This window comes from Typopeltis vanoorti, chromosome 15, assembly GCF_054136105.1.
Source record: "Typopeltis vanoorti isolate ZY-2024b chromosome 15, IOZ_Tvanoo_1.0, whole genome shotgun sequence".
Classification (NCBI taxonomy): domain Eukaryota; kingdom Metazoa; phylum Arthropoda; class Arachnida; order Uropygi; family Thelyphonidae; genus Typopeltis; species Typopeltis vanoorti.
In genome coordinates this window covers 16,393,274-16,409,923 of record NC_143563.1, presented here as the reverse complement: position 1 = coordinate 16,409,923, position 16,650 = coordinate 16,393,274, and the positions used below count along the sequence as shown (strand labels likewise).

Below are 16,650 nucleotides of genomic sequence, written 5' to 3'. Positions count from 1 at the left end.
CATAAGAATTGCTGAACATAGACTACATTTGGTTCCACTACTATACCTACTTAAGGCTTGCTGACCATGGCTTGAATATCCACCATAAAATACAATGGAAAAAAAACACCTTACTCCATGGGATCAAATTTAAGTACGAAAGACTTTTCCTAGAATCTGCCTCAAACATAAACAAATTTGGTTGTATGAAACTACTTCAAATCTGGAAAGCGCTCATCTTTAGAAGTTAAGTCCAACAGCCAAGAACATCCACAATTTATTCCAACCCACTAGGGAATCCTGTTTAGGACTTGACACTTGCCTTTGTTGTTTTGTTTTGTTTTGGTCACACTTACCGTATATAGTGCCTGCATGCACGTATCAATTTGTTCAGTGTTCCCTGATGATAGTAGTTAGACTCTGCTGAAATATTAGAAATATTCATTTAAAATGATTCTAATTAATATAGAGTGAATCTGAACTTCATCTCATGCTAGTGCTGACAATAGTGTTTAATCTCCCAGAAACTACTCCCTTCCAGTAAAAGATTAAATAGAACACACAGAATTGGCAGGTAGCTAGCTGACTATGGAAATAGGATTACTGTCCTTCTCTATTAAGAAATTGTGTAGCCATGCTATTTGATCTAATACATTGAATGAGGGATGACATGAACCTAGAGTTATGTGCAAAAAAATATAACTTAAAAAGTAATTTTAATCCTTTTCCCTCTGTAATGTAATATATTTTCTTGCATCAAGCACTTTGTTATGATTTAAACTTGTTAGGGTTCAGAATTAAATTTATAATCATGACTTCTTCTTTTTTTTTTTTTTTTAAGAATGTTATTTTAATGGTAATGCAGTCACTTTCTTCATTTAAGCCTTGAGTGAACATAGAATTTTTGAGCTTGTTTACATATTTAGCCTTGTAGTTGAACTTTTCCAATTTATGGATATTATTTCTGGGAAAATCCCATGTTACTCCTCTTAATAAACTATTATATTTACGGCTAGTTGCCTGCTTCTGTTTAGGAGTGCCCCAGTTTAAATGCCATTGGCTAAGAATCCGTGAATCCATGAGAAAAAGAGCCAATGGCATTTAAACTGGGGCACTCCTAAACAGAAGCAGGCAACTAGCCGTAAATATAATAATTTTTCAATTTACTTATAATTCTTTATTTTTCTGCATGGAGAGGTATTTTAAGACTTCAATTTTTTTTTACTAAAGTTTCTTATAATAATTTGTTATTCTTTATGGCAACAAGTTATGCTCATATGAACAAATTTTTCTTCTCCCAAGATGCCAGCAGATGCTGAAGATCCATCATCTAGATATAAATATCAAATGCTTCCACCTAATAGAGATTCTCAGCAGTACTTAGAAGTTTATGTATGCAGTGTAATTAATCCTGATGAAATTTATATTCATTTGAGGGGAACAGAAACCTCAGTTGCATTAGATAAAATGGCAGATGGATTAGAGTAAGTATTTAATGTATTTCTGATGTTATTTTTAGACGAGTATAATATTATGAAACCATTACTTTAAATTGATAAGCACAACTTCATTGGTAATAATTGGTATCATCTATAGAAAAAATTCTCTAGATGGCTAGAGGGAACAAAAATTTCCAATCCTCCACTAAATTTATTCTCAAATTTGCTAAACTAAACAAACCAACTGAGCCTGTGTAGCTCAGTGGAAGCTTGTATCCTCTGTGCTAGGCCACCCGAAGATACTTATAGTTCAAGTCTAGTCGCTGAATGGAGTAACTTTTTCTAAGCATTTCTTTGACTGGTTCCAGAGTTAGTCGAACTCTGGCATGGGCAAGTGTGTTTTTACTCCCAGAAACTCGGGTTTTTCATCTCGTAAACTCTAGAAAATTGATGGTAGAACCCACATTATTTCAGACGGTAACATGTCCTGTTAGAGTTAGGTATACCAAGAGATGGCACCACTTGTTTGCCAGTCTCTTCATTGGTGGCCAGCTATCTCTGATTGGTTACTGGTGGAGATTGAACTGCACACTCAATCTCCAAAAGCTAGATAGGATTTAAAGGCCTCACTTACTACCTATAAGGGAATAAAAGGCATTAGCTAGCTTATAACAAAACAACTAAATTTATTCTCACATCTTTGGAATTCATACCCTGCTGCTTTTTTGTAATATCACTGCTCACAATGAACATGAGAGATGCAAAATGTGCTATGTATGGTGCACTTGATTAGAGAAAAGGAAAGAATCTGTTGTGTTTTATGAGCAACTGGAGGTTATAGCCTTTGGAGAAGACAGTATGAAAGAACTCCAAACAGCAAAAGCAAATAGGATGGAAGAGGAATGAGAAAGTTAAAGCTGAACTAAGTATATATGTGGAACAGCAACTGCTTGTGTTTTGTGTTCAGAAAAAAGTGGAGGAATGGCTATGGTCAGTTCAGTGAAGTAATGCCCATGATATTATCTACAGAAAAGATATGATGCAAAAACAGAAAATCTATGTGAATATGATTAGAAACATCGGTATGAGAAAAGTCATATATTAAGCAGACGTTTCCCTGTTCTGGATGGCATCAAGAATCTTGAAGGAAGTTTATGATTATCATCCCAAAATGTGAGAATAGTATTCTAAGGTTGGGTGGATTTGAGATCATCATCATCAAATTCCTGATATTTACCCTCAAGGAGTGTACAGGATATGATAGTACAACATGAAAAACATATCATTACTAACTTTCTATCTACAATTTTCTTCCAAATCAATCTGTTACCTGTCAAGACTCCAACATTATCAGATCTTATATTTCTATCTTCTAAGGCACTTTTTACTGTATCAATCCACCTATATCTTGGTCTTTTTCTGGGTCTTTTTCCTGCCAACTGAGCAGAGAACACTTGTTTTGCTGATCTTTCCTTGATCTTTCTGTTTCGGTGACCATACCACCTGAGATATGCTCTGATAACACATTCCTGGATGCAACAATATCAAGTGCTTTCCTAATATCCTCGTTTTTATTATGATATTGCGACTAATGCCATCTGTTCACACCTCTAATCTTTCTAAGGACTCTCATATCTGCTGTCTCTACTCTTTGGTCAAGTGTTTTATTTCTAATTCAGCCCTCAGATCCATAAGTTAAAATTGGCCTGAACAGTCTTCTATGTTCAGGCCAATTTTAACTTATGTATTCTAATTTAGTGTTTTGACTAATTTCTCTCTTATTCCATATAAATTTATTCAGTTGACTTCCTACCATACCAGCTTTGTTAATTCTGTTGTCTGTTTCAATATTTAATTTACCATCTTCACTAAAAATCATGCCTAAGTAGGTGAAATGTTTTACTTGTTCTATAGGTTCTCTTCACAATGCAGTTGATATTTTCAATGCTTCTGCCTATTTTCATTGTCTTGTTGCTGTTCACCTTCATACCATATCTATTACAACAGTTATTCAATTTAGTCCGGGAATCTTGCATACTTGTACTGTATTTATTTAGAAGTAGTATAAACATCATCCACATAAAGCAAAGAACTGAGATTAACATCACCAATTTTGATATCATGTTTAATACTTTCCTTCATAATGTGATCCATATAGATAATGAATAACAGAGGAGATAATGTACATCCTTGTCTGACACCAGATTTAATATTAAACCATCTTCCTGTACTTCATTCAATTCTAACTGCTGATTTACTACTCAAATAAAGACTAAGTATCGCTTGATATAATGCCCCACTGACACCATACAACTGTAGCGGTCTGAATAGCTTCTCTCTTTGCACCTTGTCATATGCTTTTTGCAGATCTACAAAACTTAAATACAGATCTTTGTTATATTCGCACGACTTCTCAACTATTTGTCGTAAAGTGAAAATCTGATCCTGACAGCCTCTATTTGGCCCGAATCCAGCTTGTTCTTCACCAAGCTTCCCTTCCACAATCCTTCTCAACCATTTCTTAAGTATACTTGCATGAGTCTTACCAGGAACACTCAGTAGAGAAATAGCTCTGTAATTCTTACATTCAGTTTTATTTCCCTTTTTATATATGGGTACTATAAGACCTCTATTCCAATCATCTGGAATTTATCGATTTTTCCATGCCAGCTGAACTATGCAGTGCAGCCACTGTAAGACTTTTATGCCTCCATACTTGAGATTTCTGGTCGAATATCACCTACTCCAGCAGCCTTTCCACATTTCATGATTTGGATGACTTTCTGCTTCAAGTATGGATATGTATTCCTGATTGCATGCCTTTTGAGTGTTTTTTACTACTGTGCTGTCTCTAATTGTTTCGTTTAGCAATTTTTGAAGTAATTACTCCATTCATCAAGGATATCTTTTTCACTAGTTCTCATGTCGCCTTTTATCTTCTCTAATTCCTTTTGCAGTACTTTTTTCTCCATTTCTGAGCTTTTTCAACAACCTCCAAAAATATCTTGCCACCTTCTTGATATTTATTTTCTATGTTCTTACTCAGATCTTTCTATGCCTTTTGTTTAGCAAATTTCGCACAGTGTTTAGCTTTCTTACATTTTTCTCTCTATTCTTGAAGAGCACAAGCTGACTTATTTGCCAGGAACTTTTGATATGCTTTCTTGTTTTCCTTCACTGCCTCTTTAACTTCTTGTGTCCACCATGGAGTTCTGATTTTTCAATCCTTGCAGACAACCTCATCACATGCCTTTCTGGCTGAATCAATCAATGTTTTCTTCAGGATTTGCCATTGAACCTCCAAGGTTTGGTTCCTGTTCTCAAACTCTTTCATTTTTTCTTGAATAATGTTTGTTGTTTGTGTATTTTAGTATAGAGTTCCCATCTGAGACCTGCTCAACTTTTATTCGCATTAAAACATTCTTACATGTTCTTTTCAATATGAAATTCAGTTTTATCGTGCTCAGGACTAAATGGTGATCACTTCCAATTTCAAATCCTCTGTACACTTTACTGTCCTGCACCAGTGAGAAAATATCACTATCAACAATAACATAGTAAGACTTTTCTTATTCCTTGCTTCTTCTCTCCATGTGAATTTGTGCACATTCTTATGTTGGAACATAGTGTTAGTAATAACCAGTCCATGTTCTGAGCAGAGATCCAACAGGTATTTTTCATTATTAGTTTTGCTTTTTTCTCCAAATTTTCCCAAAATATTTTATTTGTCTGACAATAATTTCCTACTCTGCTATTTAGATCCCATCATATCCTGTTGTTTCCACCTATCTTCTGAATATGTGGTGAATGAAACTGGTCATTTTAGCAAAGATTATTTCAGTTATTCATAGTAGTAGATATTTGGATCAGTGGAGTGGAAACCGTAATCGCAAGAGAGGAAAAGAGGTATAGAAATCACCATGGTTATCTCAAAGATTGGCTGAGTGAATGTGGTCACAGTTACCAAGAATAATGCTAACATCTGCAGTATATTTGGGGGAAAAGCTGGTTAAGAAAAGGTGCTTTTAAGGAATGATGAGGATTATCTGGTATTTATTCTAATTGTTGAGTCATTACTAAACAGCAATACGTTGGTATCTCTTCCAGTTTGATCTCTGAAATAGAAGAAAACCTTTTGAATTTTGATTAGCTAGATAAGGTGATCTCATTGTTTTTGTACTTAGATAGATCAGCCTTTGGAGGTAAATAATAATAATAATAAAAAAGTCATGGTGGTTATTGGAATTGAAGAACAGAACTTCTTCTGCAGCTTTTCCCACTTAAGTAGGGTCGCTGTTTGTGGTGAGTCTCCTCCACAACTTCCTGTCTTGGGCTGTAGCCACATCTAATTTCTTCATCCTCAAGTCCTCCTCCACCATCTCCCTCCATCTCTTCTTTGGCTGTCCGTGCTTCCTCTTTCCCTGCCCATCCATCTGCATGACCTTTTCCCCCACATACTCTTCCTTCCTCCCCCCCCCCCCCTCCTCATCACATGACCAAACCATCTCAACCTTGCCTCCTGTATCTTTGCTCCCAAGTTTGTAACTTTCACTGTTCCCCTTATATAGTCATTTCTCAGATGATCCTTTCTGGTCACGCCGCACATCCACCTAAGCATTCTCATCTCCACTACCTCCATCCTGCTGATGTTATTTTTCCTCAGGGCCTCAGTTTCCAAAGCATACGTCATAGCTGGTCTCACTATTGTCCTGTAGATTTCGCCTTTTAGTTTGATCGGCATCCTCTTATTACATAGCACTCCAGCCATCTCTCTCCAGTTCCTCCATCCTGCTTGTATCCTGCATCCCACTTCCTTCTCTGCCTCGCCATCCTCTTTCATTGTTGAATCTAAGTATCTAAAGTCACTGACCTTCCTGATGACATTTCCTTCCAGCTCCAGATCTGTTTCCTGGCTGCCATCCACTTTACAACACATATGCTCAGTCTCATACCTCTCTCTCTTCCAGTACTTTCCTCCAACTGTCCAGTTTGACTGCCACTTCTTCTCTTGATTCTGCACACAGCACGATGTCATCTGCATACAACATAGTCCAAGGCGTGTCTTCTCTCACTTCCTCCGTCACCACCTCCATCACAATATTAAACAGGAACGGACTTAATGCTGACCCTTGATGCAAGCCAACTGTCACTGGAAAACTTTCTCTCTCCCAGACAGATTTGAACTCTTGTCTTCACATTTCTGTACATCTCCTGCACCAACCTGATATATTTCTCCAATACCTTCTTCTCCCTCAGACACCTCCAGACTTCTTGCCTTGGCACTCTATCATGCGCTTTCTCCAGATCAATAAATACCAGATGTAGCGCTCCTGTTGCTTCTCTCGAAACTTTTCCATTATCTGTCGTCCCCCAAAGATAGCATCTGTCGTCGATCGACCAGACATGAAGCCAAATTGCTCTTTTGCAATCTCCACCTCCTTCCTCATTCTTCCATCAAGAACTCTCTCTAGGATTTTCATTGTGTGGGACATCAACTTTATTCCTCTGTAATTCTTAGTCTTGTGCATCTCCTTTATTCTTGTAGATGGGGACAAGAGTACTTTACCTCCATTCCTCAGATATATTTTCCTGTTGACGAACTTTTATTAACAGGTCCCACAGCAGGTCAATTCCTTCTTCGCCCTGTGAAGGCATGCCTCCACTGGGATCCTGTCAGGGCCCACTGATTTTCCATTCTTCATGCTCTTTATGGCTTCCTTCACTTCCACTCTACTAATGTTCTGTACCATCCCCTCATAAGGCTCTCCATCTTCTCTGTGAGTCCTTGCATTTTTTTCATTCAAAAGCCCTTCAAAGTATATTCTCCATCTGTTTCTTATATCCACATCCCTCCTTAATACTCTTCCTCCAGAGTCTTTGATCTGCCTCACATGTACGATGTCCTTTGCCTTATTTCTACATTATCCCAATTGATAAATCTTTCTCTGTCCTTCCTTTGTTTCTAATCGATTATAAAGGTCTTGATATACCATGGCCTTCGCCTATGCAACAACTCTCTTGGCTTCTCGCTTTTTCTCTCTGTATTCCTCTCTGTCCTCTTCCACTCTTGGCTCATCCCACTTCTGCTTTGCCTTCCTCTTAGCCATCACTGCTTCTTGTACATCATTATTCCTCCACCAGCCCTCTTTCTGCTCTCTAATCTTTCCGGATGTTTCACCAAGTACCTCAATTGCACAGCTTAGAATTACTTTTGAATTATGTCTCCACCAGTCTTGTACACTTTCTAATCCATCCGAAATCCTCTCTAACACTTTCTCCCTAAAACGGTTCCTCACACTCTCTTCTTTTAAGTGAAACCACTTAATTTTCTTCCTCCCATGGCTTCCAAAGGTTCTTGTCTTTGACTGTATTTCAAAGTCTGCACGCAGCAGCCAGTGTTGCTGTGCTCTTTCTCTCGGAATAGATGACACCGTAGTAGACGGTGATGATGTTCTCCTCTCGCCGGAACCATCTGTTTTACATGCCGGGGTAAGTGTCGGCCAGTTACAAACCCCTGCAACTTCATCAAATTCTAAATTTTTGGGACAACTGAAATCATATCGAACAAACACTTGGGATTACTTTACAATTTGTTACTGCCTTAAGATGTTTTCTTCTAGTCAAAATGTAGTCAATCTGTGAACTATTTTGCCACTTCTAAATGTCATCAAATGCTCTTCCCTCTTACAAAAGAAGGAGTTCACAATTGCCAGATCAAACACTACTGCAAAGTCCGTAATCCTCTCTCCTTCCCAGTTCATCATTTCCACTCCATGGCCACCATGTTCCCCTTCACAGTCCCTATTCTGTCTCCCTATGTGTCCTTTCAAATCTCCTCTGACAATTGAAGAGCAGATAAAAGTAACAAAATACGAAAAATAAATTTTGACTAGACTAGATCATATATATATGCTTATTATCATATCTCTGTATCCATGCCCAGGATTGGATTGGATTCTTTTTTTCCAGTTGATATGTCACATCTGACCACTTTATTAAAATGCTAGTCTTTTTAATAGTATATTGGATTGTTTTTGGTTATAAGTAGGGTATACTATTTTGCATTATTGTGGGGAAGGAGAAAATAGTAGAATAAATTGAGGTGGGTATCCATATTTACAATTTGTAGAGTTTACAGTCCTCATTTTATCTTTTAAAAATTTAATTTTGAAATCCTTTCATACTCTTTAACAAAAGGTAGAAATTATTGTACTTAACAGTCTTAATAATAAATATAATTTCATAGCTTCTACAACACAGAAGATGGAAATACTTATCTCATGCCAGAAAATAAATTAGTGATTGGTAATACCTGTGCAGCATTTTGGAAAATAGATGATAACTGGTATCGAGCAACAATTATAGGTTTACCTACAAAGGATCATGTTGAGGTAATTTAATTTTGATTTTTTATGTTGATAATTTATTATATACAAAAGGAAAGTTTATTATATACAAAATATATGATCATATATACAGTATTACCATTTCATATGATTGATAATATTTTCACTTCTAATGAGAGGAGAGACCTTCCAAACAACTGGAAGAAGACTACCACATGACTTTTGGAGAATACAGAAAACCGACCGACATCTGACTTAATGTCCAATCCTCACCTTGTTGTGAGGATTGGACACAACAATCATTATCCAGGTAGATACCCATGGAAAAGGATATCTACCTAGATACTGATCAAATGAAGATGAGCTGATAATTTAATTTGGGTTTTAGCTCGCCAAATTATATTTTTATTGACTTAAATCATAATACAAATTAATGGTACAACATGATAAAATTTCATGTCGACTCAGGTATCACCTAGTTAAACCAGATTCCAGTTGTTTTCCTCAGGAAACCAGAGCAAACAGTGAAACGTCAGTTACTGGAACAAATCCCAACTAAGCATCAGCGGAAAAGAAGTAGAACTAGCAGAAGAATTAGATAAGTATCAGATTGGCATAATAGGTATTACCAAAACAAAACTCAAACACTGAGTGAGATCTTTCTAAGCAACAAATACAAGAGATTATATTCTGGCAATAATAATCAGGGGAAAAGGAATTGTAAATATAATATTAAACACTAAATATGAGGATCATTTTCTTGCATGGCAGCTAATATCAGAATGGAGAAGTGGACAATGAGACTTATTTGTGCTTATGGTGCCTCAAAAGGTTCTACTAAGGAAGAAGTGCAGAATTTTTTGAGCCATTAGAGAATGCAGTTGACACATTGAAAAAGGAAAAGTTGGTCCTTGTTGGAGATCTAAACATCTAAGCAGAGTAGGAAATGGTTACTAGACATATACAAATGTTTTGGGAAAATTTGGAGAAAAGAGCAAAGCTAATAATAATGGTAAGTGCCTGCTAGATTTCTGCTCAAGACATAGACTAGTTATCATTAACAACACGATGTTCCAACATAAAAATGTGCACAAATTCACATGGAGAGAAGATTCAAGGAATAAGAAAAGTCATTGACTATGTTATTGTTGACAGTGATGCTTTTCCACTGGTTCAGCACACAAGAGAGAGAGAGAGTATACAAGGATTTGAAATTGAAAGTGATCACCATTTAGTGTTAAGCAGGATAAAATTGAATTTCATATTGAAAAGAAGGGTGTAAGAAAGTTTTGAAACAAATCAAAGTTGAACAGCTATCAGAGGTGAACTGTAGACTCAAATACACAAATATTATTTAAAAAAAAACTAAAAAAAGTTTGAAAACAAAAAACTAAACCTTGGAGATTCATTGACAAACTCTGAAGATAACATTGATCGATTCGGCAGAGAGGCTTGTAGCGAGGCAATGTGGACTCAGGAAATTAAAATGGCAGTCAAGGAAAAGAAAAAAAAACATCGAATCTGGCAAGTAAGTCAGCTTGTGCTCTTAGAGAATATAGAGAAAAATATAAGAAAGTGAAGCATTGTGTAAAACTAGCTCAACAAAAGTCACGGGAAGACTTTGGTAAGAGCATGGAAAATAAATATCAAGAAGGTGACAAAATATTTTGGAGGGTATTGAAAAAGCTCAGAATTGAAATAAGGAGTACTGTAGAAGGAATCATAGATGATAAAGTGACATGAAAACTGAAGAAAAGAATATCCTAGATGTCTGGAGTAATTACTTTGAAAGACTTTTAAACAAAATCAGCAGTGGCAGAACAGTAACACAACATTTTCAAGAAGAATACAAATAGGAGTACTTATCAATATTTGAAGCAGAAAAATCCATTAAAATTTGAAAAGTGGAAAGGCTGCTTTAGTAGATGATATTTGACCAGAAATGCTAAGGTATGGAGGTATAAAATTTTAGTGACTACACTGCATAATTAAGAAAGCTTGGTTAGAGGATTGAATTCCTGGTGATTGGAGTAGAGCTCTCATAGTACCCATCTACAAAAAAAAATGTGGGGTGGGGAGAAAAACTTGAATGAGAATTAGAGATATTTCCCTACTGTCCGTTCCTGGTAAGATTTATGTAAGTATACTTTTAGAAATGGCTAAAAGTATACTTACATCCTAATAATAACTAGGAAATAACAAGTTAGGTTCAAGCCAAACAGAGTTTGTGAGGATCAGATTTTCACTTTAAAACAAATTTTGGGTAGGGGATCTGGAAAGTTCTGATAAACACCTAAAATAACAATGATATAAGGCAACTGATATAACCACAAGAAAGAAAGAACATGAGGATATAAGAATATGTTATCTTGCAGGAGGTGGTTTAACGTTTAATCGGGTGTGAGACAAGGGTGTACATTATCTTGTTATTCATCATCTACATGGAACACATTATGAAGGAAAGTGTGGTATTAAACCTGGTAATATCGAAATTGCAAATTAACTTTTTATAGATGGTAAACAGGATTCTCTGTAATAATTTGGTATGAAAATCAGCATTAAAAAGACAAAGATGGTGAAAATAGGCAGAAACAGTGAACTCAACTGCATTCTGAATGGAGAACCTATAGAACAAGTAAAACATTTCAGATATTTAGGCACAATTTTTAGTGAAGATGGTAAATTAAATATGGAAGTAGAAGTAGACCGCAGAATTCGCAAAGCTGGTATAGTGTGAAGTCAACTGAATAAATTTATATGGAATAAGAGAGAAATATCAGTCAAAACACTAAATTAGCTATATACAAGACAGTATTCAAACCAATTTTAACTTATGGATCTGAGAACTGGTTTAGAAATAAAACACTTGACCAAAGACCGGAGACCACAGATATGACAGTCCTGAGAAAGATTATGGGACTTAACAGATAGCATCAGTGATTATCTTATCTTATTAAAAATAAGGATATTGGAAAGAACTTGACACTTAGCATTCAGGATTGTGTTAGCAATCTTGTACAAGTCTCCTCTCACAGAACATCTCTCCCTCAACTACTTCCAACCTTGCATCCTCTGACACTGCAAAGGAGACAACTGGAATGAGCTTCAGAATTTCTGTTCCTCCTTTCCTTGGTCTGATTATTGTTTCTTTTCATCCTTACCATAATCCAAGCACCATATGCCTCCTTTAATTTTTTGACAAAAAGAAATCAGGAAATTTCTTAAAAAAAAAAAAAAAAAAAAAAAATGGATACTAAAAAGTTTTCTGTTCCTGATGGCATCTCTCCAATTGTTCTCAAACACTGCTCCAGAGCTAACACCTGTCCTACATTGTCTCTACAATCTATTATACAGATTCCAATGCATGGAAGCAATCTCATATCTATCCTATTTCTAAAAAAAAAGGGTAATAGATGTCAGTCATCAAACTACCGACCAATTGCCATCAACTCAGTCCTTCCAGAATAATGGAGAAAGTCATCAGTAGCAAACTCCTTCACTGTTTAGCAGCCGACTAATTAATCAGTGACGACCAGTACAGATTCTGCTATTCAAGATCCACAGTTGACCTCATAGCTTACAACATGCCATGGAAATGTTCACAGAAACTTGTATTGTCGCCCTTGACATTTCCAAAGCCTTCAACCGTGTGTGGTATTGTGTCCTATTTAACAAATTGCCATCCTTTGATCTACCTGCCATCCTCTGTAATTGGGTAGCAAGTTTTTTCTCTGGGAGTTGTGGTAGATAGCTCCCTCTCTTCGAGCTTTACCTTTAATGCTGAAGTGCCTCAAGGCTCTGTCCTATCACCTGCTCTTTCTCTTGTTCATAAATGACCTACTCATAATCACCACTAATCCTATCCACTGCTTTGATGATGATAGTATTCTCCACTCATTTTACTCATTTGAAAACCATGCAGTATTCTGACATCCCAGGCCACAAGATCATCTACAACCAGTGCATTAAACATTGATTTTCATACTATCCTTCAGTGTGGCAACGACAGCCTTGTCATGTTCAATGCTATCAAAACAGTCTTGCCTTTTCTCATGAAAAAGATTTCAGCTCGCTTACCCTCAGTAACACACAGATCTCTCTGTTTGGATTATTGTTTACCTTCAGTTTCTCCTGACATAAACACATCACATCAGTAACTCCCTCAGCATCCAAGAAACTAGGCATTCTCTTTAGTTCTAAAGTTTATTTTCCCCAACCAACTCCTAACTGTATCTTCTCTCTTCCTTCATCTATGTGGATGATGATGAGGCCGAATGAACTCTTTTCACTTCTGTCTGTCCCGGGAGAGTCTGAACAATTCTGTCAGTTTGGTGTCGCTTGTTGTGATTTGGTTTTCAGGTCTTCTTTTATTTTGTCTATCCATCTAATTCTGGGCCGTCCGTTGGATCTTTTACCCTCCATCGTTGTATTCAGGGCTTTAGATGGTAGTCTTTCTGTTCCCATTCTGGTCACATGGCCAAACCATCGCAGTCTTCTTTCTTGGATTTTGTCTATTATTGTTATTTCTTGTTTTAGTCGTTTCCTTATGTCTTCCTTTCTTAGTCGATCCAAGTAATCTTCTTAGCCAACCTATTTCAGTAACTAATAATTTTTTTCTCTTCAGCCTTTTGAGATTCCAGCATTCACTTCAATAGAAGAGTATTGGGAGGACCATTGTTTCATAGATTCTTACTTTTGTTACTTGTTTGATGTCCCTTGACTTCCATATTTTTTTAAGTTGTCCAAAGGTTTGGGATGCTTGACTGATTCGTATGTTTATATCTTTTATAATTTCACCATTGTACTCAATAACTTCTCAAACGTAGGAGAAGTTTTCTACCTGCTGTAGATTCTTACTATCAATTTCAATTTTCAGATTGGTGCTTCTTTTTCCTATTTGCATAATTTTTGTTTTGTCTATATTTATGTTCAGTTTAGATTTTATACACTCCTCCTTTATTTTATCAGAAATTCGCTGTAGATGTTCGTCCGTGCTTGCAAGTAATGCAATGTCGTCTGCAAATTTTAAATTTGTCAAATTTTTCCCATATATTTTGATTCTGGAGTCTTCATTGGTTGCTTCTTCCAGTGTAAGATTAAACAGGTCTGGTGGCAGATTGCATCCCTGTCTTTCTCCGCTCTCTGTGTGGAACCAATTGGTCAAGGTGTCCTCCATTCGTACTGCACTTTCAGATTTCTCATACAGATTCTTTATTATTCTTATGGTTTTGTTGGGAATTCCAAATTCTTCCATAGTTTTCCATAGTTCTCTTCTACAGATTAAATCAAATGCCTGACGAAAGTCTATGAAATTTATGTAGCAACTTTTTTTGTACTTTAGTGTCTTTTCTATTAGCTGTCTTAAGGTGAATAGTTGAACAATTGTGCTTTGCCTTGGTCTGAAACCGGCTTGTTCCTCTCCTAGGGCCTGTTCTATATATGGCTTAATTTGTTTTTGGAGTACTTTTGTAAAAATCTTACTTTGAATACTGAGGAGGCTAATGCCTCTGTAATTATTGCATTCTGTTTTATCTCCTTTCTTGTATATAGGAGTTATGATTGATTTAGTCCAATCAATAGGCACTGCTTCGTTTTTGTAGATCCTTTCAAATAATGTTTTTAATGGTCCCAAAAGTTGTTCCTTTCCTGCTTTTAAGAATTCTGCATGTATTTGATCAATGCCAGGTGCTTTCCTAGTTTTGAGTTTTTCTATGCTGTGTGCTATTATTTCTTTGGTAAAGATATTTGTTTCCTCTTCAATTTCAGTGGCTGGAATCGTAATATATTATTATTACGGGTGACTCCAGGGAGTCCTTAGACTCATCAAGGGGAAGCCCTAAACATTGTATCCACACAACTATTCGACATTCTCACAGTATCTATCATACCTTTCCTTGAACTCGCTCGCCATTATAGCACCCACAACTGACTCTGGCAGCTTTTTCCACTCATATTTACTACTCTAAAAAGTAAAGAACCCAGCTCTAACACCTCAAACTCATTCCACACCGTCTGCATAACCTGCACATAAAGTCATTTGCGATTATGGCCCTCCTTCTAAACTCCTCTCTGTCGTACTGTGGTAACAGACTCGCCATCCTAACTCTGTCACTCTTTTCTTACCTTTAACAATACTTCCAAGTCCTCTCTCATAAAAAAATTTATCTCCTTTCAATTCATTCCTACCCATCACAACTATCAATTCTTTCACCCTCTGTTTTTGTGCTCTAATACTCTCACTTATATTTCGCACCCGGTAAGTAATTTAGTTAAACTCCCATCTATCACTCCTCTTAATAACGAGTCACCATACAACACTCTTTCCTTCATTTCTGAAACTCTTCTACTCCTATGCTTATTTTTCCTTTCAAACACTTGTTTATTTCTGTGAGCCGAGGCACTCTGGAAAGAGTTTTGCAGGTGCTCTAACTGCCGCTGCGCACTTTGTATCACTGTGTGCAATCTAGCGATCTCACTCCCCACAAATAATTTCTCATTTTTTTCATCATTTAAACCATTTTCTCTCTCTGTATAGTTGCTTTCACTCTCTCTTTGATCACTGCTCTCATTGCCATCTTGTACAACATCGCAATTCCCTATCAAGCCACTATTTTCACTCGCATTCTGGCTTTCTTCAACCATAACTATCTCATGTCCTGACACATACTTCAATTCCTCACTTTGCTTACACTTTCTGCACATTCTCCCACCACTATCACTTTCCATCCAAACTCCAGCCTCCTTCGGGAATGCATACATCCCCACACACATCCCATTGGACATACTCCCTCACATTACAGTGTTTGAACAAAGGCGTTGTATTTTTGGATGCCATTATCTTACGTCGCATTGGCGCCATGTGCTATTCTATGAAATGTATCGTTAAATTACTAAATTAAATAAAACGGAATTCACACAAAAATCACAGTCACAACAAGTTACCAAAAATTGACAATATTACGTTATGATTTAAACCAATATTCCACTTTTCACTCAAAATTATACTTAGCTTTCAGGAGCTCCGTGAAAACACTACACGCCGTGTAGCCCTCTGGTGACCAGCTGCCAATCCTGGGAGCTGTTTTTATTATATAAATCTTTGAAGTATTCTTCCCATCTGGCCATTCTTTTTGTTTTACTTTCAGTTAGTTGTCCCTCTTTGTTTTTGATCATTATAAATTTTGTTGTCCGTGTCTTACTAATTTGGTCTATTTGTTTATATAATCCATGAAGATTATTTTATTTTGATAGCTTTTCTGCCATTTTGCATTTTTCTTCTAACCAGTTATTCTTGTCTCTTTTAACTAGTTTTCTAATTTCTCTGGTTAATCTATTATATTCATTTCTGTTATAGTTCTGTTTTAGTTTCATGCTTTTCCTTTGATCGCTTAATCTTTTTACTTCATTTGAGATCCAATCCTTTTTATCTTCTCTTTCTGTGTAACCTATTGTTTTTCTGCCGAATTTAATATTATTTCCTTTAGTTTGCACCAATGTTCTTCGATGTTTATATTCTGTTTTGGTTGTTCCTTCAGGTTTTTATCTAGTTCTAGTTAATATTTTCTTAGAATATCGTTGTCTTGTAGTTTTTTTACATTCAGTCTCCTTTTGACTCTAAAAGTGCTTCCAGATTTTAACTTTATTCTTTCGTTTGCTAATACTAGCTTATGGTCTGATCCACAATCTGGAGAAGGATCTGCAGTTTAGGATACTTGATTTCCATCTTTGGTTTACAATAATATAGTCTATCATATTCTTGGTTTGTCTGTCTGGTGATATCCATGTCCATTTTCTTTGGGGTTTTGGATGTTTAAAGAGAGTGTTGGTTATTGTTAGGTCTATTATTTGAGCAGAAGTTTAGCAGTCTTTTACCACGTTCATTGCTT

General features: G+C 36.3%; 1 protein-coding gene across 2 annotated transcripts in view; it reads left to right on the top strand.

Annotated features, from left to right (window-relative positions):
- The window catches only part of LOC150098418 (tudor domain-containing protein 5-like), a 471,387-nt gene that overhangs the window by 137,890 nt on the left and 316,847 nt on the right, over positions 1–16,650 (top strand). For both annotated transcript variants that reach the window (XM_090404821.1, XM_090404822.1), the window contains exons 8-9: positions 1,282–1,463; positions 8,665–8,809. In XM_090404821.1, the coding sequence (XP_090260947.1) occupies positions 1,282–1,463; positions 8,665–8,809 (327 nt within the window). The remainder of the gene's footprint in view (positions 1–1,281; positions 1,464–8,664; positions 8,810–16,650) is intronic.